General features: G+C 39.4%; 1 protein-coding gene across 2 annotated transcripts in view; it reads right to left on the reverse strand.

The window, feature by feature from the left end:
- Positions 1-26,395, reverse strand: part of CHD6 (chromodomain helicase DNA binding protein 6) — a 211,972-nt gene that overhangs the window by 67,534 nt on the left and 118,043 nt on the right. For both annotated transcript variants that reach the window (XM_015149001.3, XM_077951822.1), the window contains exons 9-17: positions 25,069-25,155; positions 24,749-24,883; positions 22,914-23,035; positions 21,045-21,288; positions 19,708-19,884; positions 18,950-19,093; positions 15,645-15,900; positions 14,605-14,815; positions 4,646-4,841 (exon numbers count right to left, since the gene is read on the reverse strand). In XM_015149001.3, coding sequence (XP_015004487.1) covers positions 4,646-4,841; positions 14,605-14,815; positions 15,645-15,900; positions 18,950-19,093; positions 19,708-19,884; positions 21,045-21,288; positions 22,914-23,035; positions 24,749-24,883; positions 25,069-25,155 — 1,572 coding nt within the window. The remainder of the gene's footprint in view (positions 1-4,645; positions 4,842-14,604; positions 14,816-15,644; positions 15,901-18,949; positions 19,094-19,707; positions 19,885-21,044; positions 21,289-22,913; positions 23,036-24,748; positions 24,884-25,068; positions 25,156-26,395) is intronic.

A 26,395-nucleotide genomic window follows, 5' to 3' on the forward strand; every position in this document is an offset into this window, starting at 1 on the left:
AGAAATAGGGGATGTAGGCGGGGCGTAGTGGCTCAGGCCTGTAATCTCAGCACTTGGGAGGCTGAGGTGGGTGGGTCACTTGAGCTCAGGAGTTCAAGACCAGCCTAGGTAACATGCGAAACCTCTTCTCTTCAAAAATTACAAAAATTAGCCAGGCATGGGGCTTGTACCTGTAACCCCAGCTGTTCGGGAGGCTGAGGTAGGTGCAGGTTGCAGTGAACTGACATCGAGCCACTGCAGTCTAGCCTGGACATCATAGTGAGATTTTGTCTTCTGAAAAAATAAAATTAAATTAAAAAGATAAGAAATAGGGGGTGCAAGCAACATGGTGGCAGCAGAGTAAGAGGCACAGGGGTCCTGACCTCTCCCCCTCGGAGCAGTGTGGGTTTCCTGAGACCTCCTTCTGGCGATTGTGGAAAGGGCCTGGCTCCTCACTCTGGACTCCCAACTCACTTCCAAAATCCTGCAGACATGCAGCAGCTGCATTATCCTGTGGCTGTGCTGTTGGCCGGGACATCTGCTCCCACACTTTCTGAATTCCGCCTTCAGGGACCTTAGCAGCAGGAAGGGCACAGAACTGTGCAGCCCACCACTGTTATCTTGAACCCTCTTCAACCCTAAGGAACTCTTGCCTCCAGGTGCAAAAGGTCCCCCAGAGAATAAGAAAGAAGCAGAAGTATCATGGAACAATGGAAGAGGAAGGTGCTTATTGTCTCTGAGGGGGGCATGATACCATGTTATTCCCAAGAGGTCTGCCTTTGCCGTCAGGGGTAGCAGCAACAGTGGCCTACTTCTAAGAAGAAAGAAGATAAAAACCCAGTTTTTCATTTGTCTTTCCTTCTCAGGCTACTGTTATCGTCTTGTGTCACTTCTTAACCTTAGGTGTTATCGGAAACCTAGACAACACCTGCTGCTGCTGCTGCTGCTGCTGCTGCTGTGCCAGGACTAAATTAGAGCCTATGTCTTCTAAATGATGGTGAGAAAAGGCGAACTGATACCCTTCAATTCTGTACACACATTGATGCTAATACAGACATATTCAAGGTTTGGGAGAGGGTGTGGCACTTACCTGACTCTAGATAAGATCTCCCCATTAAGGGGACGTAAAAATTGGTTTTCCTTTAATAGTCCAGATAAAACAATAATATTGTTAAGATCGCTCAGTGCTAACTTTAATCTCTTTTGTTATTCCTAAGTAGTATGCAGTTTCTATACTGGATCCTAATGAACCTGTGCCTTCATTTTCTGGAAAGCAAGAGGAGGAGAGGAGGATTTGGGAAGAGGAACACGATGATCTCAGCGTCCCAGTCTCCACACTCTCTCTGGATTAAATATTCTATATTTATAGCACGTGGGTGCAAGGGCAAATGCCAAGGGGCATGGGAATGTGTGTGTTTGTGTGGGGAGTATGCATCGCTCCGTGGACAGTCTCCAGCCCTCTTGCTTTTGGAAAAACCCTTTTGCTCTCTTCCTCATCACACCAAGCAAGCAAGAACCTTGCTCCATCTCTGTGGGAGACACAGAATTTGGAACTTCCTCTATCACATCTTTTTTATAGCCCACCAGTCCCACTCACTAACAGCCATTCTTCTAGTCCCCTGTCCTAAAACTGCTCTACATTCCTCAATTCTTTCATCTCTACCGAGACATTAAAAAAAAAAAAAAGGATGATTCCTTCTGAGTTGTACAAATGTTCTCTCTCACGCGGTAACCTTTTGCTGCATTCTCCATACGAATTCCCACCCTGCATCTTCCACCTTGGATCTTCCGCAGTGCTGGTCTTCTTCATTTCTTCATTCAGGCTGAGCATTAGAGGAAGTTCAGAAACTGACTCAACACACTAATAAAGTTCACACTATCCAATTTCAGTTTGGACTTCACTGCTATTCCTTAATTCATCTCTTGCCAGTTCCCCAGCAGTGGACATTGAGAACAGCTACTCCAAAGCTTCTCCCTTCATCCAAGACCCTCATTCTGGACAGCCTCACCCAACCTCTCTGGATGCTACACATATAAATCAGTCACCTCAGATGACTTCGCCTTCTCCACTAGGTTTGAATATTCACTCCACTAGGTTCTTGCTTTTCCCATTGGCACTGCACCTATTCAATTGGTAATATTTAGACTTCACCTCGGTGAAGCATGGTCATTCCAAAATCTTTGCCTCTGGCCATGAGCCGTTGCCAGCCCCATGCTTCCACTGATCCTCCTGGATATCCCTTTAGGAATGTCCAGCCAGGTGTTCTCAAACTGGCCATTCAACTTTGGTTTCCTGTGCCATTATTCTCCCAGCTGCCATGCCTCACAGTCAGGTGAGCATCACAAAGAAGCAGAGAACTTTATAACTGTCAAGGACTTAAGAAATCATGTTTTGGGGTTGGCAAAAATCTGAAAAGGGCCTGATAGTAAATATTTTAGGTTTTGTTGGCTATGAGGTCTCTGTTGCAACTACTCAACTCTGCCACCATAACATGAAAGCAGCCATAGATTATATACTTACAAATGGGTTAGATTATATTCCATTAAAAGTATTTTTAAAAACAGGCAGCAGGCCAAAAGGCAATCATTTTCCACCCCTTAATCTGTATCATTGTTGTAAGTAAGTTCTTGATAATGAGCTGATCAAATATTAGTTTTTGCTTATTATTATTTTAGTGTTCAATGTGTTACTCCTTTAAAAATGGGTTATTCATTATATTTAGCAACTCATTTTCAGCCACCTTTTCACCAGTAGAAAGATGGTAAGCTAGTTATAATCACTGGTTTTCTTTGAGGTTGCATGTTGAACATAGTTTACTTTATGATGTATAACATGAAATATTTTCAGAGTTTTGTTTTTGTTTTTTTTTTTGAGACAGAGTCTTTCTCTGTCGGCCAGGCTCGAGTGCACTGGCGCAATCTCAGCTCACTGCAAGCTCCGCATCCCAGGTTCACGCCATTCTCCTGCCTCAGCCTCCTGAATAGCTGGGATTACAGGTGTCCGCCACCACGCCCAGCTAATTTTTTTTTGTATTTTTAGTAGAGATGGGGTTTCACCGTGTTAGTCAGGATGGTCTCAATCTCCTGACCTTGTGATCCTCCTGCCTCGGCCTCTCAAAGTGCTGGGATTACAGGCATGAGCCACCATGCCCGACCATTATTTTCAGAGTTTTAACCATCACTAACTTAATAATTTAAAGCACTAGTTTTCAACTAATAGCCTGCTTTCTTCAAACACAAGTTTATGTGGAAACTCATTAAATGAAAAAGACAAAGGGCCGGGCGCAGTGGCCGACACCTCTAATTCCACCACTTAGGGAGGCCAAGGCGGGCGGATCACCTGAGGTCAGGAGTTCAAGACCGACATGCCCAACATGGCAAAACCCCATCTCTACTAAAAATACAAAAATTAGCCAGGCATGGTAGCAGGCCCTTGTAATCCCAGCTACTCAGGAGGCTGAGGCAAGAGAATCGCTTGAACCTGGGAGGCAGAGGCTGCAGTGAGCTGAGATCGTGGCACTGCATTCTACTCTGGGGGAATAGAGCGAGACTCTGTCTCAAAAAAAAAAAAAAAAAAAAAAAAAAAAAGAGAGAGAGAGAAAGAAAAAGACAAAGTAGCAACTCTGTAGGAGTGGGTGGGTAGAGAAGAAGCCCAGATACCCATTGGCTTAGTGCCCTCTTCCCTGCATCTCTTCTCTTGCAGTATCCCCTAGAGTACCTCTTGAATCCTGTCAAACAGCAGGCTCCAAACTTCTTTTGATCAATCACCTGTATTATGAAAAAGGTTTTGAGCCACCCACCCACCGTCTTCACCACATACCCATAATCATCCTAGTATTAGTAAATATCTCAAGATATATAAAATATACACTTTAGATGAAGTTCATCATCAATGATATTGACTGTAAATATATATTCCAAATAGTCTTACTGACAAGTTAGAATCCTTTTTGGCTGACTTCACATCCCATATAGTTAAAATGCCATTGTTTTTACTTTGATAAAGGGTTGATGAAGAACTCCAAACAGGACCCTGCCATTTTCTTGCTTGTTTATGTTAGCTTTTAAAAAATGTATCAACTCCAATCTTTGCAGTAATCTTTTAAAGCCACAGGTTATTTAGTTTGGCTAAAACCAGAAAATAGCATCCATAAAGCCACTTAACTGGACACATATACACTCTAACGTGTTGCACTGTGTGGAGAGCAAAGGAACTAGTAAGGCTGTCCCTGTTGCCCCTGCCACGCCATGGAACTTCCCCACCCCTCTGGGTTAACTCGTTTACTGTACATGAAACATGACCGTCTTAACGAACAAACTGAGTGAAAATGCCCGAATCATCTACATATCAAGAATTAGAGAATTAGTCAAGCTTAATATCTTTATTTCTGATAATAATAATAATTAGTAGTTCTAGTCTGTATCTGGAGGCTACCACTGTCAAACATCATTTGATTTAATGGAAAGAACCACACTCTCTAATTAGTCAGAAGGGTTGACATTTACTTTTCATTCAGTTTCACCCCCTGACCAAGGCCCTAAGCCTGTCATCCAGCTGACACCACAGCATTAAGCATCATGGATGCTCTGTAGCCAAGCCAGGCCCTATCATGATGTTCTGGGATCCAGGGCAGCTAAGGTAAAGAGCAATCATCCTAGTGGTTACCTGCAAGTCATTTTGTGGGTTCCAGTCAGAATCAAATATGATGCAGGTATCAGCAGCTGTGAGATTGATCCCCAGGCCTCCCGCTCTGGTGCACAGAAGAAAGACAAAGCGGTCTGAATCTGGCTTACAGAACCGGTCGATGGCTGCCTGGCGCAGGTTTCCCCGTACTCGCCCATCAATTCGCTCATAGGTGTATCTGAGGGGACCCAAATGAACGAAAGCCCAGGCGTTAATCATGACTTCAATGGAGAACAGCACAAAATGCAGGAAGCTGTTGACTGATGGCCTTAAATCCCTCACGTCTAAATTTGGACTAAATGACAGCAGTCTAGAAGGAATCCCGCCCCTACATATGCAGCAGGGCACTTAAAACTGTATTGCAAAATGTCCCCCTCTCAAAACAAAACAAAAAACCAAAACAAAGCAAAAAAACCCAGCTGTAAACTAAGGACTAGAAGAATTAAATCATAAAATACTGATCCCCATAGCCCAAGCAACTTACTCTCTCAAGTATTTCCCAGTTTATACTTGTACTAAATCTAATCATAAGACCAGGAAAAACAAACAAAAGCCTTTCCCATCTACTTTGAGTAGTGCTCATAAAAAGGACTGAGTTCTCATCAGTTTCCAGCTACTTTAGGGTAAACCAGAAATGGTAAGATTACACTGTGAGGCAGTCCTTTTATGCCATTTCTAGCCTACCAAGCTCCTCAAAGCTTTGGAGGTACACAGCAAAACCTCCAAGTTTATAGCTGAAACCAAGGTCTTCCGGGCAGTATATTGCCAAGTATAAATCACAGGAAAGGAAAGGTTTTTGAGGTGTGTGTGTGGGGTAGGGGTGAAGGAACTGATGAATAGTAAGAGGAAAATAAAGTAAGAAAGCAAAGCTGAATATCATTGAGAAGGTATACACCTGTGTGGAAAATCAAGAAACAGGGGTGGAGTGCATGGTAGAAGTAAGGGTAAAAGGAAAGAGAATAAGAAATGAAACTGCTAAGGGAACATATTACTCATGTCCATCTAGAGGGAAAACAGAAGGGACCTTTTTTATGTTGGAGATCATGGGATTAACACAGAATATAGCAGCAATCTGGACAGCTGCTGGGCGTCTTATTCTTTTCTTATTTACCCCTGACAACATATGAATTAACAAGGGGAATGTTACTTTGGGCCCAATTTTGACCTATAAACCTGAACTGGTTAGTGAAGTAGAAGTAATAGGAAACTTGTGAGAAAAGAACCAAATCATCCCAAACCGACAACAGCCAAGATCATGAATCCTGGCAAAATCCTATCAGCAGACAAGAATTTGGGAAATCAAATCTCTAAAACTTACATAAATAAGCAGTAAGAAAATAAGGATAGATACCCTAGGGGTAGATAATTCTGTGTGAGGATGGCTTTGGAAAACTAAATCTGGCAATATGATCTTGACTTCCTTGAAGAAAAGAAAAAACCATGTAAAGAAACCACCCAAGGAAATGCACATGAAGAAACCTGACCAACTCAGACTTATAAGGGACATGTATAAAGTAAAGAAACAAGTCTGAAAATGCTGTCTCCCTTTTACAAAGCCACAATACAACCATACCTAAAATTAAGGGTACAATTTTTGTTTCGTCTTTATTTAAAATTATAATACACTCAATAATAATAAATGAGAACTTCAGCAGGAAATGAAATGGGTGGTGGTGATAGGATTTCATGAAGGCAGACTAAAAGGATTTTGTGTCATAGACAAAGGCTAAGGATTAGATGTCTGAATTCTATAGATTAAATTATCACCATTATTCATAACGACCACAATAATAATATTAGCAGCAAGTTCTTAAGTGTCAGTTCTGTGCCAAACCCTGTGGTACATGCTTGGTATACATCATTACATTTAATTCTCACAATAATCCTATGAGGTAGTTTCTATTATCATCCTCATTTTACACTGACAAAAACCTAAAAACAGAACAAAACAAAAATTTATACAAGTAAAATATCTTGCTCAGTCCTCCAGCTGGTTGAGCTAAACTCACATCCATTTGACTTACAGCTTTCACACTGTACCTTACATTTCAATGCATTAGGACAGAAAGGTTTTCCTAAACAATAAAGAGGAGAAATGGAGAATACATAAGGGACACTAGTAAACTTTGGAAGCTTGTAACTCTAACAGGAGGTGGAAACACAAACTATAACTGGTATCAAAACGTTTTTGATAAATCAATGCTCAGAGGATCTGTAACAGTTACAGAAGTTTAGCCATGTATGTGATGCAATAGAGGAAGCACAATACTTGGAGTCAAAAACCGGGTTGAGATTCAATTAAAGAACAGCCATTTACCCTCCTCCACCCTCCACCACCATCACACATATGAATGATTAATGCTGCAGGGACAGACTCCATGCTCTTTGAAAAGACACCCCTAGTCATCAGATAAGAGTTAGATACCACATGGATCAGAGTGAGGCTGGGAATTAGCACAGCCTTAAGGGGGAGGGGAAATCAATAGACAGTGATGATACAGCTCAGCCATTACCTAGGGAAAACGTTCCCATAAAATTAGATAAGTGTTTTTCTGTATTAATAATGTAACAACACTTTCAGAACTTTTAGAACAAGATGAACAGAATAATTCCCTATCACTTGTTTAGTTTTCAGGGAGTGCTCTCAAAGAACGCAAAACTTAAAAAAAAAATTGAATTACTTGAGCTCCTCCCTCACTTCTGAGCCAGATCCTCTGGCCATGCCCTCATTCCTATATCAGAGTCTGGCATGAAATCATACGGGAACAAAACCAAACTGACAGCTGGAGAGGCAAAGAGGCTCAAGAACAAAGAAAACCTTGAGGGCAAATAAGTCTGAATGAAGAAATCAGACATCATAAAATTTTCCACACTGAACTTCAGCACAGCAATTAAGTCTCTGCGACAACTGTATTTTTAAGAAGATCCCTAGGAGCTGATATGGTTCAAACTGTAATTCTGAGTCACTATCAAATACTATCAAATATCAACAAGCAGCAGGTGGCACTCTGGAAAAAACCTCTATGTGACTGGCCTGGAGCAGACTGGTAGGGAGTGGAGTGACATGTTTTTGGCACAAGAAATGTTGACTTTAGAAAGGCCTGAAGGGAAATGAACAACTTTCTGGTCTCCCAGCAATAATCAACTGGAAAACATGAAGAATTAATTTTAAAAAAGGAAAAAAAAAAAAACCCAACACAAAAAACCACTCACAATAGTTACAAGCATATAAAATACTTAGGATTTAATTCAGTAAGAAATATGAAGGAATGGTAACATAACACTAAGGGGCTATGCTTTGTTCACCATTATGACTGTAAGTTCTAGCACAATGCAGACACTTTATAAATATTTACTGAGACAACAGTGTATATGAAGGACCCAAGTTAAGTGTAGTGAAAAGCATGTTCTTTGATTTTGCAAAGATGTCTAAAAAAAAAAAAAAGCGAAAAAAATCCCAACACACGAATATATGTATATATAAACATGTAAATGTGTATGTATGTATACATACATCTATACATACACATTTTCTGGAGTTAGGGGCTGGAGCAGACAGAGACAGATAAATAAGTCAGGTATGGTGGCTCACTCTTGTAACCCCAGCAGTTTGGGAGGTCAAGGCGGGAGGATCACTTGAGGCCAGGAGTTCAAGAGCAGCCTGGCCAACATAGTGGAACTTCGCCTCTATAAAAAAGAAAGAAAAATTAGACAGGCATGGTGGCCAATGTGTCTATTGTCCTAGCTACTCAGGAGGAGCAGGTCGGAGAATTACTTGAACCCATGAGTTCAAGGTTGCAGTGAGCTTTGATCATGCCACTGCACTCCAGCTTGTGAGACACAGCAAGACCCTATCTCTAAATATAAATAAATAAATAAATAATTCTCAAGTTAATGTGGAATACTAAATGTGCAAAGGAATAAAACTACTGATCAAAAGAATAGAAAGGCTAGACATATATCCAGTATATATAATATCTCCCTATATTTCATAGAATTTTATGAGTGAGGGAAATAGACTATTTTAATAAAGAGAAAATTAGAAGATTCAATATATTTGGAAATAAACGAAAATCAGACTTCGAGTATATGCCATTTACCAAAATTACAGAAGGGCTAAAGACTTAAATGAAAAAAGAAAATATCAAATAATCCAGTTAAAGATTATGAATTAACATACACATTTAATTCTTTGATCTCTCCAAACCTCTAGTAAAATGACAGTAAAGGATTTTTAAAAAAAGGTATAATCCCTTCCCCAAATAAATACACCAAAAGAACAGAAGTGATAAAATTCTGGAATCTGGAAAGTCGTATTTGATTTGAAGAAGGCAGAATCCCAGGCAAGACACAACCTAATTTAATAGTGCAGAACATCTGACGGGATCAAACATTGGTGGCACTAGGTTCCCCTGAAAGCAGCAACACAAAGAGTCTAAAAACAGGGAAACTGGTGGAGTATTTGCTGAAGTATTTACTTAGCCTCTAGATCACCTACCCCCGCCTTGAAGAGGGTAAAATAAAAGATCTTGATCCTCTCTACTCTAGAAGATACTAACCACAGTTAAAAGTGAATGTGCCACGCTGAAAAGGGGAAGAGAGATAGAAATAGTGAGAGTCCTTACTCTTTCTCACCCCTCCCCCACAATTAGCTCTAAATACAGTCAAGTTTCCACCTATAGGCAGGGGAGAGTAAGAGGCACAGGACCTCAAAACGCTGATACAGGAGGGTCCCCAATGAAAATGGTCCAGCCAGATGCACAGTGCTCACATATGGAAAGTGAAGTGCACAGTCAACAAGCCTTGCTCACATACTCAGAGCTTCTGGTTGGCTCCACAGTGCCCCCCATCTTGCTGGCCTAAGATATCAGACATGAGGCTGATACGAAACACACAGCCCCTGCTTCTGAAAGGAGGGGCAATGTCCTAACACACCAACCCTCTAGCAAATGACAAATTCTGGACAAACTATAAAAACCAAAATGAATGAACAGAAAAACCTGAGGGCACTGGCGAGTTAACAAAAGCAGACAGATCTTGGAGAAGAATAGAAATTTGTGGTTTCAGCTAGAGGAGCGGCCACAATTATGGTGACAAGATGTTGATCAGCTGTAATTGATAAAAGTTGTTGTCTTTCTGACACACATGAGGGGAAGATGCCTGGGGCAGCTAAGATTGCCAGAGAGTGAGAGGGGATCCCCAGAAAGCAGAGAAATAGAGATGGGAGCTCCAAACTCTGGGTATAAACTCTGCCCAAGTTTGTGGCTGACTTCTGACTCACACTTGCTCGGGGCTGACTGTGGTAGTCTGAAATGGGAACTACTATCTACCGGAGACACTGACAGAGTTTGCACTTTGAGGATAACCTAGTTAGCTGCTTCCAAATAAAACCCATCAACATCTTCAGAGCACTGTAACAGAATCCTCAAGTTCTAGAACATACTATTCACTAGGTCTAGGGAAAAACTCAGTTATTCTCATTCTCAAGGGAACAGACAACAGATGTCAACGTCAAACCTACAATGTTATAATTCAGACAAGAACTTTAAAGCTGCTATTATGCTTATGCTTGATGAAGTCAAGGAATGTTAAGTCATGAATAAAAAGATAAGAAAACTCAGCAGAGAAACAAAGCGTTAATAAACATAGAACTAAATGGAAATTTTAGAACTAATAAATAAATAAAGCATAGAGTGTGCTTAATAAGCATGATGGAGATGATAAAGAAAAGAGTCAGTGAACTTGAAGACAGCTAAAAGAGAGAGAAAAATGATTTTTAAAAAAACAGAGCCCATGGACTTGTGGGGAATATCTCAAGGTCAAATAAACAGGTAATTAGTTTCACAAATAACCAAGAGAATGGGGCAAAAACAAAAAGAAATTGAAGAAATAGTGATCAAAAGCTTCTCAAATTTGATGAAAGACATACATTTACAAATTCAAGAAGCTCAGTAAGCAGGATGAATCCCAATGATCACAGTTAAACTGCTGAAAACGAAAAATTAAAAGAAAATCTTAGAAGTAGCCAGAATAAGTCAATGTATTGCACACAGGGAGCAGCAACGTGAACGACTGCAGAACTTCTCATAAGAAATCACAGGGGCCAGGGCACAGTGGACTAACACTGTAAAGAGCTGGAGGGGGAAGAAAAGGAAAAAAAAGTGAACCTAAAATTCTAACATGAAAGACAGATATAAACAAATGGGAAAAAATATGACTTGGAGAAAACAGATGAAGATAAAAAAATTCTATCATGATTAGCCTTAGAAAGACAGGAGAAGACACTGTCCTTGTGAAATAATGGTGCTATTAAAAATAGAAAAATTACAAAAAATGTTCTGTGAAATTAAAAAATATAATTATAGTGAAAGATAAAGTCAAGAAAATTCCCCAGCATGTGAACTTAGATTTCAGATGGGAAAGATCTTTTTAGTATCCAGCACCAATGAAGCAATTCATTATAAAATTTCACAGGACTGGGGACAAAGAGAATATATAAAAACTTCTAAAAAGAACAAACATAACACATAGACAGACTAATAATTCTAAGGGCTTTGAACTTCTCAATGGTAACCCTGGAGGCTAGAAGACAGTGGATTAACACCTTCAAAATTCTGCAGGGAAATGATTTACAACCTAGAATCTCAAATCCTGCGAAAAGATTCCTTAAGAATGAGAGCAGAGTAAAACAGTTTCAGACCATGTCTCAAAATTTACTTATCATTCACCCTTTCTCAGGAGCTCCTGGAAGAGGTGCTCCAACATGGAATCCACCAACAAGAAGATCTGATTTAAGAGGAAAAAAAAGAAAGCTGTCAGCATGAGAAAGAAGGCAGATCACAGCTGACAACTGTGTACTCTGTGGGGAACAGCAACAGGCCAGGCAGGAGCAGGTCAGGAGGCCCCAGAAGATATGGCCTAGAGAAGAGGAAACTGATGTGTTGGAACATAACCAGAGGGGATTTAGACAACCAGGGTAAAGTTTGCTGCTGAATTATAATAGGTGTATAGAAAAATAAGCAATCAAAAAGATAATTTTTAGTTTCAAAGAAAATAAAAACTGTACAAGAATGAAAATTAAACAGCACATGACATAGCTCAGCTGTAATTTCACATTTTCATAAGTCATAATAAACAACAAATATTAACCTAACTCCAAGTATTATGTGGCATACTGGGAAGATGAGAGGACAGGGAGTTGTATACATGATGGTATGAGGAGCAGTGAAAGAAGCCTAAACATTCATCTTCCACAGTGAGAACAGATAATACCTACAACTGAAAAAACCAAGATATTACAACTAATAGCATTATTTAGATACAGCTATAAATACCAAAAGAAATAGCATAAAGAGTTGAAAGTAAATGCTTCTGGGATATGAGAAACTGGCGGAAGGTGGAGGGTGAATCAGCACATAATTTTTCATAATTGTAACAGAATGACATGGCTTTTCAAATCATGTGCATGTACAACTTTAATGAAAATAAAAACTAAACTAAAAAGAGAAAGACAATGATAATATTAAGGCCAGAAGAACCCTGTTGAATGCAACTTGGGTGAAGAAGCCATAAACATGAAAAGAAGGGCTGGGTATGGTGGTGTATGCCTATAATTCAGCTACTCAGCAGGCTGAGATGGGAGGACCACTTGAGCCCAGGAGTTTGAGGCCGCAGTGATTGACCCACTGTACTTCATCATCTTAGGTGACAGAGCGAGACATTGTCTCAGAAAAAGAAAAAGTATATATATATATAAACATACTTCAGAATATTTATATGGGTCTCACGATTAAGATGAGAGAGAAGTCTTTTAAAGCACATTAATTTAAGCTTAGGTTTAGGCCTAAAAAAGGATTTAAAGTTGTTTTAAGACAAAGATTTGACTACTATAAAATTTAGGACATCAAAAAATAAAATAAATGAAAACCCATACTCATAAATAAAATTAAAGAACAAAAACAACACTGGGGAAAGTTTTTGCAACATGTTCTCAAGTAAACAAATAATTCTTATAAATTAATAAACAAAAAGTCAAAGACCAAGAGAAAAATGCAGGAAAAACATCAATCCACAAAAATGAAATACGAATAACTAATAAATATGAAAAAATACTCATTCTCATTAGTAATCACAATTACAAATTAAAGAGATCATAATTTTGAAATACTGAATTAGCAAAGATTAAGAAGTAAAAACAATATTGATCAGAATATGAAAAAAAGCATTCTCATACGATATTTCAGAAATGAATATAAATAAAACACTCTTAACTAGAGGGCATTTTGTAAACACTGAGTGTATCAAATGTTTTAAAAAATGTGCACTGACATTTATCCTAAAGAAATAACTGGAAACATTCATAACTACTTAAAAGGGATATTGATTTATAGAGTCCCTTAAAATGCTGAAAAATTGGAAATGTTTAAAATAGAGTATCATGTAGATCATTAAAATTTTGTTGTAGAAAAACAAAAAAATTTCATAATATATTAAATAAAAAATGACTTACAAAGTACAATGTAGAACAGCACTGCAATTCAAACAATAAAGCTAAACATATTTATGCAGAAAGAACAGACTGAAAAGACAACCCTCAAGATGAATGGGGAATTGTGCAGGTGGTAGTGTTACATGTTTCCACATTTTCAAGAGAAGCTATAATCTTAAGTAATTTGAACACAAAATGAGCAATAAATAATAAAGAGAAAATAGCATAAAAGAGAGCTAAAGACTTCTGTACTTACCAAAAGTCTGTTATATACACCATTACTCATTTTGGGGGGTTCTTTTTAAAAAATCTGCAAACTAATAGTTGTACATATTTTAAAGAGTAAGATAATATAAGAAGCAAGTGCTCTGGCAATGGGCTCCTAATCTACAGTGAATTCAAAGCTACAAAACTGCTTTACAAGTTTTGATTTATTCATGTAATACAAGTTTCAAGAATCCTTTACATAGAAATCTCTCCTATACAGCTCTGATGAATTATTTTATTGTCTAATCAGACTTTGAAGAATTATTTATGTTATATTCAATGTCAGCATAGCCATAGTTTAATTTGTCATTTCTTTTAATCCTCTTGCTATAAAGTACATGTACAAGGGCAAACAGAATGTTAAAGAATAAGAACATCTGTTAAGACACCCGAGATTTGCTATGAAAACAAGATTTTCTTTAGACTTAGCAATGCCTAGGCTACCAGTTTCTATAACCTTGGAAGTCTTTTATCATTAAGAATGCATTTTTAAAAACTCATTTATCATCTTCAGATCACTGATGTGTCACAATGACTGAAAATCTAAGGTAATACATGTGAGGTAATAAATGTAGTTCCCATACAGAATCCAAATAACCCACACAGCACCACAGACTTTTTATTTGCATGAGGAATGGAACTTAGATTCAAGGAATTATAAGAGTATGAACAAGAAAATAAATTGGGATGCCATAGCCAGTGCATCATAAAACCTTAGAGGGTTTGCTGAGAAAGGACATAAAATATCCCCAAATTCCTTCTCTGTGAGTTGCCAGTTTATGCTCTTTTAGAAATTTGATATAGTGATGATTTCCAGGATATATTTCTTTCACCATTATTAAGCAACAAAAATGTAAATACATGATTTTCCTAGACTTTTCTAATGTTATTTGGATTGTTTCCTCCAACTAAAGTGAATATAAATAAATATGTGGAATTTTTTTTTAAAGCAAAGCAAGGACTCTACATCATAGGTCATGAAATTTACTCTTGACAGTTAAACTTGGGTCCATTTGGTCATAAAATTTAACTCTGAATTTCAGTCAGTCTTTAAAAGGAGATTCCTTTTCTCCATTTTTGAATGTCTTCTTGTGTTTAAACAACATTTTTGAATGGATCAAAAAAAAAATATCAAAGAAAAGGAACTGTCCCAGTGTTGAATGCAGGGCTTTGACACAAGTCTCACCTTCTCTGGATGAGGTAATCTTCCAGGATGTCGAGGCAACGCACCATCTGGGAGAAGATGAGTACCTTGTGGCCACCCGCAATCAGCTTAGGGAGTAGTTTATCAATCAGCACAAGCTTCCCTGCTGCCTGAATCATGGCCTGCAGCTGAAAGTCAGGGGCATCAGGGCTGTGGGTTTTTCGGAAATCTTCTAGAATTTTCTCCTCTGCTCCTGAAAAGGAATGGAACAAAACTATTCCCTGGACAGAATATAAGGATAAAGGCTGTACTCTGCTTTACAGATCCTGGGAAAAATGAAGTGAATTCTTAGGTCCTAGACCAGCAGTTCAGTGAGGAGATGCTGGGTGCACGTTGGTCTGTCCCTTCAGCAGAGGGCTCTGCAGTGGCAGCAGGAGAGAACGCGGGTGCTCCACTCTCCTGGGAAGTCTCACCAAGTAGAGTGAGGATCTGAGATACCAAGTCCTAAGCTGACTCACCCAAGAAACCTTCCCAGACAAGAAGGACTTTCACACCTCTTGACATCACAAAGACTATAAGATAATCCAAGCCACACTGTGATTTTAAAATTTCTCAAAAAGTTTCATTGTAAAAAAAAAAAAATCCTCCCAACATTTTCTCTAACTAGTTTGGTTAACTGTTAATTTGTCTGCAGAGAGTTTTAATGTCATTGCAGCATTTTCACTGATTCAGCTAAGTAACACATTTTCCTGTCCCCAAGTAGAAAGTGTGTGCCAGACTTTGAACAAATAAAGGGCAGCAAACTGGTGAGTGATATCCCTTTCCTGCCCAGCAGAGTACATGCTGTGCGGCAGCGTGTTGGCAGAAGTTAAGTTCAAACCTTGGCTCTTGGTCCTTAGTAGCTATACTGCTTAGGCAAATCCATCAAGCTCTCTGAATCTCAGTTTTATACTCTGTAAAAAGGTGAGAATGCATACATGCTAGCAGATAATGAAAATTCAATACACAAGTTATTTGATTATCATTAGCTTCTGGCAGAGGCCATGGCAGTCCTGAGTAACTTCACAGTGCCCCTGACTCACCATTGATCAGGTAGGGATGGTTACAGCACTTCCTCAGCTCCATCATGGTGTTGATGAGATTGGGCATGTTGTGCTGATTTGCCCCCTTGGTCAGGAAGGAAAAGTTCTTCTCGAGGATGGCACGGTAGTACTTTTTCTGGATATTGGTTAGTTCCACCTCAATGATCGTCTCTTGTTTGGGAGCAAGGTTCTTTTCCACATCATCTTTCAGCCGTCGAAGCATCATTGGTTTTAGGATAGACTGCAGTTTCTTTACCTGTCCAGGGAAATGAGACCTATTTACCTACCTCAATCCTGATTTAACGATTACTGGGGTATTTCAACCTTCACTCTTATTTCTTGAACATTTACGCATAGTACTGTGGTAGTAGACTAATAGAAAGATCACGATTGACCCCTGAAAATGGGGCTTATAATAGTACTGAAAGGGAATTATGGATATGATTTTAATTTACAAGCAATTACTGAGAATCTAGTGGCAATCTCAGAAGATAAAAAGGGAGAAAGGTATAAAAGAGTACTTATTCTCTAGGATGGAGAAAACACGTCTCTCTGTCATTCTTTCTCTAATACACACACCACATGCACAGTAATTACCTGAAGAATATTTTAAATTATGTTAGAAGGTATGAGTGATATATTACAAAAGAAACTTAGACGCTGAGAGAACGGAGTAAGTAGAGATGATCTGGAAAAGAATTCCTCCTATACCTTTTAAGTAACAAAAGCAGCATACATGTTTGGGTGTAGCAGTATGTAAAGAATTAATGTTATAGGTGACATCTGTTCTATCATGGAATCTGTCACATCAGGGGCACTTTAAGTCTGATGGTGTTCTTTGCTACAACTTGTCTGTTCTTCCCCTAAAAGCACAGGCCTGGACAGCAGATCTTTATGCAACTGACTGCACCAGCAAGGTAACTTGTTCCCCCTCCCAGTGAGACAATGACAGACTAAGGGATTCAAAGTCCAAGAACCTGAGTTAACCTGGAGCTAAAACATGATACCGGTAAGATTAACTCTGGCGGAAAAACAAAATAAGGGAAGATGAAAGTGCAAAAGAAATCAAGTTTCAAGTCAGAAACGGCTGTTCAAAAATTTTAAAAGGGGTACACTCTGCATAAATAAGTTGTGTGCTGCAGGACTGCTTCCTGAAGAAATACAAAGTGATTTACAGAGAGTGATTCAGAAGAGTTACTTACAAAAGCAGATTTTAGACAATGATGAACATGCTTTATTTTGGAAACAGATGCTTTCCAGAACTTTTATTTACTGTGTTTTAAAATACAGACATCTCATAGAAGCAGAGATTAGAGTGGTGGTTACCAGGGACTGGGGGGTGGGGCGGGGTAGGGAGGTATTGTTCAAAAGATAGAAAATTTTAGTTAGATAGGTGGAGTAAGTTCAAGAGATCTACTGAACAACATGGTGACTACAGTTGATAACAATGTACAGTATTTTTGAAGATTGCTGAGAGTGGATTTTGAATGTTCTCACAAAAAGCATGTGCTAATTAGCTCTGTTTAGCCATTCCACTATGTATACATATTTCAAAACATATTGTACATGATCAATACATATTTTTGTCAATTAAAAATACAGAAAGCCAAAAAATTTAAAAATAATTATATAAAAATAAATATTAAAGATAAAATATCAAATAAAATATTTGATGTAATTTGTATGGTTTTCTCCTACCTAACTCCAATCTTAAACTTAATCTTTTTATGAGACTTTCATTTTACCAACGAAGGGTACTTAGAAATCTAATCCCCCATGTGGGTAAGGAATTACTATATAAGAACCTAAAGGGAAAAGACTCAGCTAGCTGATTGTTAAAGATAGGGTCAAATGTCAATCTGCCACATGCTGGGTTTAGCTTTTGCCCTTCACTTGGCTCATACCTTGAATCATTTAGAGTTTACTATATGCCAGACATTGTGCTGGTCAATACAACAAACACAACTTGGGAGAAGATGTGGGCCTTGTCCTCAAGGAGATCTTTGTCTAGGAAGAAGAAAAAATGCATACCACAAATTAAGTGCAATGGGAGAAGAGGATGCATTTCTAATGGTCCAAAAACGGAGAGAAGATTGGAGCTGGCTTTTGAAAGTCAATAGATACTGCAAATGTAGGAATTAAGTTTGATTATTCACTGCTCTGATGCAAGTCTGACTTGCATCAGAAGTAGGAAGAGATTGGAACCCCACAATTTTGACATGTGGGCAAAATTCCCAAATGTTTTCATTCCCCTCATTCTTTGCCCCAACCCACTTACACACCATTGCTGAATTAATTTGGCAGAGCTAATTATGTCATTCCTGTAATAAGGCCTTGTATGGCTTCTCCATTACCTACTAAATTCTTCAAACTACCTTTCAAGATCTTCCCACAATATAACCCTAAAGACTTCTGGCCTTATATTTCCAATTCATTCACTGTTTTCAGCTTAATCAGATGTTTCCCCACTAGTGAATAACTACCATGACTCTGATTTTGCTGGTTTTTTTTTTTTCTATGCAAAGTGGTTACCACCTCTTCTCTCTATACCTGTGAAAACCTGCCCATCCCTCAAGATGCATTTTCAAATTGTACTCTCTCCCTGGAGTCTTTTCTAATTCTCAAATAGATGTGACCTGTCTCTCCTCTGAAGGACCAACTCTATTATTTGTTCTTCTTATGGCACGTAAATTTGTCTGGGTTATTTCTATAATCCCTAGTAGAGATTTCTACTCATATGAAATAAGTATTTATTACTATCAGCTGTTTTTTATTAGCTTTGAGTCCAACAAGGTAGACTTGGAACTGGACCTTGAAAACTGCAGAAACGCAGCTGATCTGGACAAAAGAGGACTTATCAACTACTCTAGGTATGTGACTGCCTTCTTTTCCTCACTACCTGTGTATTGTGTTGTACTCAAGAAGATGGGCCTGGGAACGAGCTGCAGATTTTGAAGGGGAAAGGATGAAGGATGAGGGAAGCAGAAGAAAGCACCATACTCCTAAGGCCAGAGCTATAAGCAAAATCAGTGAACACACAATATGTGAAATTAGTGAAGCAAGGAGGCCCGATAGACCAACATAAGATATTTTGGGTATGGACCCATCTAACCTTTGGGGCAGTAAGAACCGCTAATAATCAGCTTACCCTCCCCAACATAAACAAACACATAAAATAAAGGAGGTAATGCTCATTTTGCCAGGAATGTGACAACTTGCTAAATCCTGGCCCCACAGCATCCTGCTCTTTTCTTGATGAAGATAATGATCACATTGTCTCCTCAATTCTTTGGGTCCCTAATTACCTGTTCCTCTGTTTTCAAATCTCCAAATTCCTCCAAGAAAGCGGTCTCTGAAGGAAACTGTGATGGCTCCAAAAAATTTAGCAAACTGAAGAGCTCCTCCACGGAGTTCTGCAAGGGTGTTCCAGTGAGAAGCACTTTATGTTCCTGCACAAATTAAACACACATGATGAATAGTGCTTGCGCCATCAAAATAGTGCATTTTCGTGGGGAAAATTAAGCCAGGGCATTGAGTGCTCAATTTGGGGCAATTCTGATCTGCTTTAATGAAAAGATAATACACCCTCATAGGCGTACAGTCAATAAACGAATCAACCTTCCTTTCACATCATTGATTCCAGCAGCACTTTCATGTTAATTAAAGCAACTATTCACTCATTCACTAAATATTATTGAGGGCCTCCCCACCAGATACTGGGCACCATGCCAAGGCAGTGATGTTAAAAGGGCATCATCTTTGGTACCAGTTCATTTAGGGGCCTGGAAACAAGCCAAAACACCTTACATTTCCAAGTCACATATTTCATGGTATTTAAGAGTCCTCCTAAGTCTATGGAAATCAATCTGTGGCAAAGGCCATTGTTGACCCAGTTTGTAACAAAAAAAATCTTGATTCCTATACTCTTGCAGTTATAGAGACCAAAAAAGAACATCTAATGTAAAAGGACCAGGCAGAAATAAGCTACATGCAGAATGGCTAAGGAGTGTTTCCTCCAAGCTGAACAGAATGAACTTGTGTTTATGTAAAGAGCTGCTCTCACCAGGGCCATAAGCTTTAGACCCTCCAGAAGTTTACAGTTCCTGTTCTTCAATCTGTGGGCTTCATCAATTATCACACAGCTCCAGTGAATCTTCTTCAACTCTGGGCAGTCTGCCAGGATCATCTCAAACGTTGTGATGACGACGTGGAACTTGAAGACTCCTGAAAGGGGGTTTCCCTGAGGATGACACAACCAAAGGCAAAGCTTTACACCACGGCTACAGAATTCTGCTAATACCTGCTGGATGAGGAGGTAGCACTACAAATGCTGGGGCCTAGGTGAGAAGACAAGCACTGCTTTTCCTCATGTGAGAAAAGAGAACGAGCTCGTTAGCCAAAAGGCCTCACACACCATCAATGAAACAGAAGCGAGACAACATCTGCCCTCACAAAGGTGAGAAGGATGGGCAATATGGAAGGCACAGCAAGGGAGCATTTTTACTTATTAGCTGCTATGATAAGGAAATCAGATGGGTGTTGGTTCACAAGTTCCCAGACAGGAGTCAGTCTAAACCATAGTTTGAATGCCCAAAGGAAACTCTCTGCTATTTTTCAGACTTAATTTCACCTTATAATTTGAGTTCTAGCACAGATTTAAGGTAATGATCCTGATTCACCTAAGACAAGTGCTACTAGGCAGGACATAGGTTTGTTGTTCAGCCTGTCTTGGTGTTGCCATCACGTTTCAAGAGCAGAGCCGCATCATGTTAGAGCAATTCTTAAATTTCTTCCAAGTGTCTCTGCTGTCTCTGAAACCTCTGGGGAGACCACTGGCTTTCCTCTGATACAAATCGTTTAATTTTTACCTTAATTATAAAAACCAGTGTGCAGGACAAACACACAACTATATTCAGCTAAGTGATAGCACTTAAAAAATTAAAAAAAGAGAAAATGTTGCTGTTGTGTATTTAATTATTTGAAACCTATTTTCTCTTTATCCTCTCTGTCAAATCTGTTAACCTCCTCTCCAAACTCCCTGGCTGGGAATCCATTCTCTGTAGAGTAATTCTTTTGCTCACTTTCTTCACTGAACACATAACAATTCAGATAAAATCTTCTGCATATAAAAGTAACTTCATAAACCAACAGGTAAGTCAAATTTTCAGTGTCCTAAAAAAGGTACATCTCAGAGTTTAGACAGCATGCCCTACAATCCTGTGTTGTATCATAAATTAAAATGAACTACCAGGGAGAGCAGGAGTCAGCCTTGACAAACATATTACAAAGTCATTCCACATTAACACAAGATGCAGGGCACTGGAACTTCTGAAGTTAAGTGACGGAAAGGCTGCTCCGAGCTTAGGCAGTCCCTGGGTCTCTGATTCACGTGAGGCTCACCTGGGCGTCTCTGTACACCATTTCATATTGCTGGATCATCTGCCTGCTGATCTGGCTGCCGTGGTACACAATGGCATTCATCTCTGTCCATGTCCGGAACTCTCGCTCCCAGTTAGTGATGGTGGAGAGAGGGGCAATAATGAGAAAAGGGCCGTGGATTCCTCGCAGAAATATTTCTGAAAGGAATGTGATGGACTGGATGGTTTTCCCTAGGCCCATCTCATCAGCCAAAATACAGTTTTTTCTGCAGAGAGTGAGAAATACAGGTAATTCATTATCAATACAGGAAACTTATAGAGGCTGGTTATAACTTGAAAAGATGCTTCACAAATAGATGTTTACCTATAAGATTATCATTGAAGGCTTTATCATCATTTTACATATTAAACTGAGGTTAGTTGTTATTATTATTCATACCTTGCCTACTTCCAAAACAGAACTGTGCTAATTTGGGAGAAAATACAGTCGCGTGTCACTTAAGGATGGGGTCACATTCTGAGAAATGCATCACTGGGTGACTGTGTCATTGTGGGAACATCAGAGAGTGTACCTACTAAACCTAGATGGTATAGCCTACTACACACCTAGGCTATGTGGTATATAGCCTACGGCTTCTAGGCTATAAGCCTATATAGCATGTCACTGCAGTTAATACTATAGGCAACTGTAACACAATAGTATTTGTGTATCTAAACACAGAAAAGAAAAAGTAAAAATAGAGCAAAATATAGATTTAAAATGGTATACCTGGCCAGGCGCGGTGGCTCACACCTGTAATCCCAACATTTTGGGAGGCCAAGGCAGGCAGATCACCTGAGGTCAGAAGTTCGAGACCAGCCTGGCCAACACAGTGAAACCCCATCTCTATTAAAAATACAAAAACTAGCAGGGCGAGGTGGCAGGTGCCTGTAATCCCAGCTACTAGGGAGGCAGAGGCAGAAGAATCGTTTGAACCCAGGAGGCAGAGGCTGCAGTGAGCTGAGATCGCACTATTGCACTCCAGCCTGGGTGACAGAGCTAGGCTCTGTTTCGACAAAAATAAAAATAAAAAAATAAAATGGTATACCTAGGTGATAGGTTGATAGCTGTAGCAAACCACCATGGCACACATTTACCTACATAACAAACCTGCCTATCCACCACATGTACCCTAGAACTAAAGATAAACATTAAAAAACAAAAACAAAAAAGGTATACCTATATAGGGCACTTACCATGAATGGAGCTTACAGGACTGAAAGTTGCTCTGGGTGAATCAGTGAGTGAGTGGTGGGTGATGTGAAGGCCGAGGACATTACTGCACACCACTGTAGACATTATAAATACTGTACACTAAAGCTACACTCAATTTATTTAAAAATATTTTTTCTTCAATAAATTAACCCTAGCTTACTGTAACTTTTTTACTGTATGAACTTTCAATTTTTTTTAAAACTTTTGACTCTTAAGTGTTATTACAAAGAATCAAGAAGTTTTAAAACATTTAAACGTTTTTGTATAGCTGTATATTCCCATATATATATATATATATATAAATATATATATGTATTTTTTTTGGTTAAGGATTTAGAAATAGAAAACAGCTTTAAAGGATCTTCTGGATTTTCTTTCATCTAGATTGAGCCCAACCTTTTGGTATGGCTGGCCAAAAAAAGGGGCACAAAGTCAATGATGTCATTCCTTTTGGTTGGAGAAACAACTGACAAAAATAAAATTAGTCTTGGATGATTAATGTGCAAAGATTACCACCCTAAAATGACGGCCATGCTGCTCCCTCTCACCAGTCTGCAACTGCGACTCTAGGTTTTCCAGGCTAAGGCAATAATATGCCTCCGGGTACAAACATCTGGGCTGGTTTTGGTTCCGTACCTGTTATACCAGTTAAAAAGAAGCCAGTTCATCCCCTCCAGCTGGTATTCCCGGAGCTGGTTACTGTTCTTATACTCGCGAGACTTCTCAAGTTTCTGCCAGGAGTCTGAAGCAGGCCGCTCCTAGGGAGGAAAGCAAACAGCATAATAGATAGAGAACGATGTTTTAGGAGCATAACATGGATACTAATGAGGACAGTGGTAAATCTCATTGTCCCAAGGCTGGTTTCAAACTATAGTTATTACCTTCTGAGTAATGTACAGGTTGGGGGAACTAAGTAGGAGTCAGGCTGAGAGAATGGGTAGGAATCCTGATTGCTTCTGGATAATAACTTACAATTAGCTTCAGAATGAAACTCTCCCTGTTCTCTATCTGGTCCGTCACTGCATTATGCCACATACCACAATTAGCCTGGTGCTGTATTTATTTATCCATGTACACACATGCTTCTTCCATTAGACTGTGAGCTCCTGAGGGCAGGGCCTGTACCTTGTTTCTTAACATACCTCACACAAGCATCAACCTATAGCAAATGCTTAACTGATGACTGACAAGTTGAATTAAAAGCAGAAAACAGTGTATACGGGAGAGGGTTGAAAGAAGAATAATCAAGCATGTAATCAAAACACTATGAACTATGTAAGTTTCTACACAGTTCTGCATCTCAAGACACCTCTATCTACCTTTCATATGCCAAAAAAACAAAAACGAAACACTGCTCTTGAATGGACTCCTATAGGGACCTAAGTTTAATGTTCTGAGTATCAATCTTCCAGTGATGTAAAAGCAACAAATAATATTAATAAGGAACTAGATAAGAGTTTTTCATATAAAAATGGCAATTTTTCTTTTTTAAACAGAAACTATCATTCCAGCCTACAGCCATATTCTTTAACAACTGATTCTCTTTTCAAGTTAGTTACACCTTAATAAAAGCTCTGGCCCGGGTATGGTGGCTCACGCCTGTAATCCCAGCAATTTGGGAGGCCAAGACAGGTGGATCACCTGAAGCCAGGAGTTCAAGACAAGCCTAACATGGTGAAACACCATCTCTGCTAAAAACATACAAAAATTAGCCAGGCGTGGCGGCAAGCGCTTATATTCCTAGCTACTTAGGAGGCCAAGGCAAGAGAATTGCTTGAACTCGGGAGATGGAGGTTGCAGTGATCTAAGATTGTGCCACTGCACTCCAGCAACAGACCAAGACTCCATCTCAAAATAAAAAAATAAATAAAAGCTCTGATCCCAACTCTCCCTCAATTGTTGGATAATTTATATACTTCTCAGGCGCCCTGGGAGATCTTGGCAGTTGAGTGGCAATAATTTAGAATCAGAAAAACAAATAGATTCAACAATGTTTATCAAAAAACCTATGTTCTCTGTGTGGGCATTACAGGGATCTGCAGATAAAGGCAGTTCTTCCGCTTAATAATATTCCAGTTGAGTGAAGAAGGGAAAATCAAAGAAAAGAGGTAGCTGACGAAGAGGTAAGAAACAGGAAAGATACTACTGAGCTTCTCTTGCATACCAGCCATTTCTTACAAATTTTATTTTACTGACTCCATATAACAGCCACACACCAAGAATTCTAAGCCAATATCAAAGCTTCTTAAATGTCACATACATCAAAATAGACCTGAGACCTAAAGGTGACCAGGGTGCTGGCAAAGTTCGATCTGGGGAGGAAAACACTGAATTGCGGGTTCAATGACAAGTAACAAAGGTAAAATACCACAGAAACCACTTAGGAACACAGCCAGGTGAACTTCCATGATTGCAAAGTTCATAAAATTGCATGTTCTGAGAAGTGTCAGAGAGAGACAAGATTGCTTTACCACATGCTTAATTTCAGGGAGAACTTGAAGAGATTCAAATTCTTTAACTTTTGCAGGATCCACATCTTCCTCTAGCTCCCATGTGCTTTCCTCATATGGTAGTGAGCACCACTTCACCAGGTAATGTGTTACCTCCTGGTAGGAAAACAGGAAAGAAACTTAATGTTCTATTAGATTAAAGGAGTCAGTCATATCTGCCAACCTCTGAAAAACCACCCTAAATGAATAGACAGGAATACCATTAAGACAAAGGCCACATGTTAAAACAAGTGAAATATGTGGAAAGAAGGGAAGATGCTTTAGGAGAGGTGAATACCCACCTCCCCTGTTTCTGCATCCTTGGTGTGGGCCACCTCCAAGATGCGATCAACTTCTACATAGTCTGGATTGAACAAGTCTTCATCAGGCTAACACAAACAGAGGAGAACAGTTAGGAAGTGTGTCCCCTTCTCTCAAATCCAACACCTAGGGTGTTATCTCTAAGTGACCCCTACTCTGGGCCCTATCAACAAACACAAAAAGAAAGGGTTTGCTTAATAATAAAAGTCGCAGGCATTTATTCAATGTCTCCAAATCCTGCTCTCCATGACTAAATTTAAAGGATCCAACCATCTTAGAGGCTACACCCTAGCCAGGTAATAATTCCCTATTGGTCATTATAGCAATGTACAAAAATCAGCAGAAGAGCTCCCTTTTCCTTACTGGTCCTTATTTCAAACATAGTCCTTGGCAACTAGGAATTACGGTTTCTTTTTCTTCTTCTTTTTTTTTGAGACGGAGTCTCGGTCTTGTCGCCCAGGCTAGAGTGCAGTGGCCGGATCTCAGCTCACTGCAAGCTCTGCCTCCCGGGTTTACGCCATTCTCCTGCCTCAGCCTCCCGAGTAGCTGGGACTGCAGGCGCCCGCCACCTCGCCTGGCTAGTTTTTTTTTGTATTTTTTAGTAAAGACGGGGTTTCACTGTGTTAGCCAGGATGGTCTCGATCTCCTGACCTCGTGATCTGCCCGTCTTGGCCTCCCAAAGTGCTGGGATTACAGGCTTGAGCCACCGCGCCCAGCCTCTTTTTCTTCTTAATAACAACAATAGCTAACATTGGAAGGGGGCATGAGGGAAGCTTCCTGGGTGCTGACAATGTTCTATTTGCTGATCTAGGTAGTAGTTACATAAATGTGTTTACATTGTAAAAATTCATGGAGATGTACACTTTATCTTTATGCACATTATGCTTCAAAAAATGCTTACCTACAAAACAACAAGAAGTAACATACAGAAATATTTAATGTACGTCCAGAGTAATGCTAAGTACTTTCATTTAAGCTCCAAAACTACCTCACGGAGTAGGTACTATAATTACCTTACAGATTAGGAAACCGACTCAGAGATATTAAGTAATGCAACCAAGTTCATGGAGCTATGTTAACTGGACCGTTCACCCAGGTCTTTCTTACCCAGAAGCCGAAGTCCTCCTCCAGGAGTGCTGGAGAGCTCTTACTGACACTTAGGCTGCAAGGCACTTTTAGGGCTATCTAGTTTCATCGTCTAATCAATGCAGGATACTTTTTACAACATCCCTGGCAAACCTCTCAGATTCAATTATTCCCAATTAAGAAATTTACTACCCTCCAAGACCTGATTCACTGTCGAAACAG

This window comes from Macaca mulatta, chromosome 10 (assembly GCF_049350105.2).
Source record: "Macaca mulatta isolate MMU2019108-1 chromosome 10, T2T-MMU8v2.0, whole genome shotgun sequence".
In the NCBI taxonomy this organism is placed as follows: domain Eukaryota; kingdom Metazoa; phylum Chordata; class Mammalia; order Primates; family Cercopithecidae; genus Macaca; species Macaca mulatta.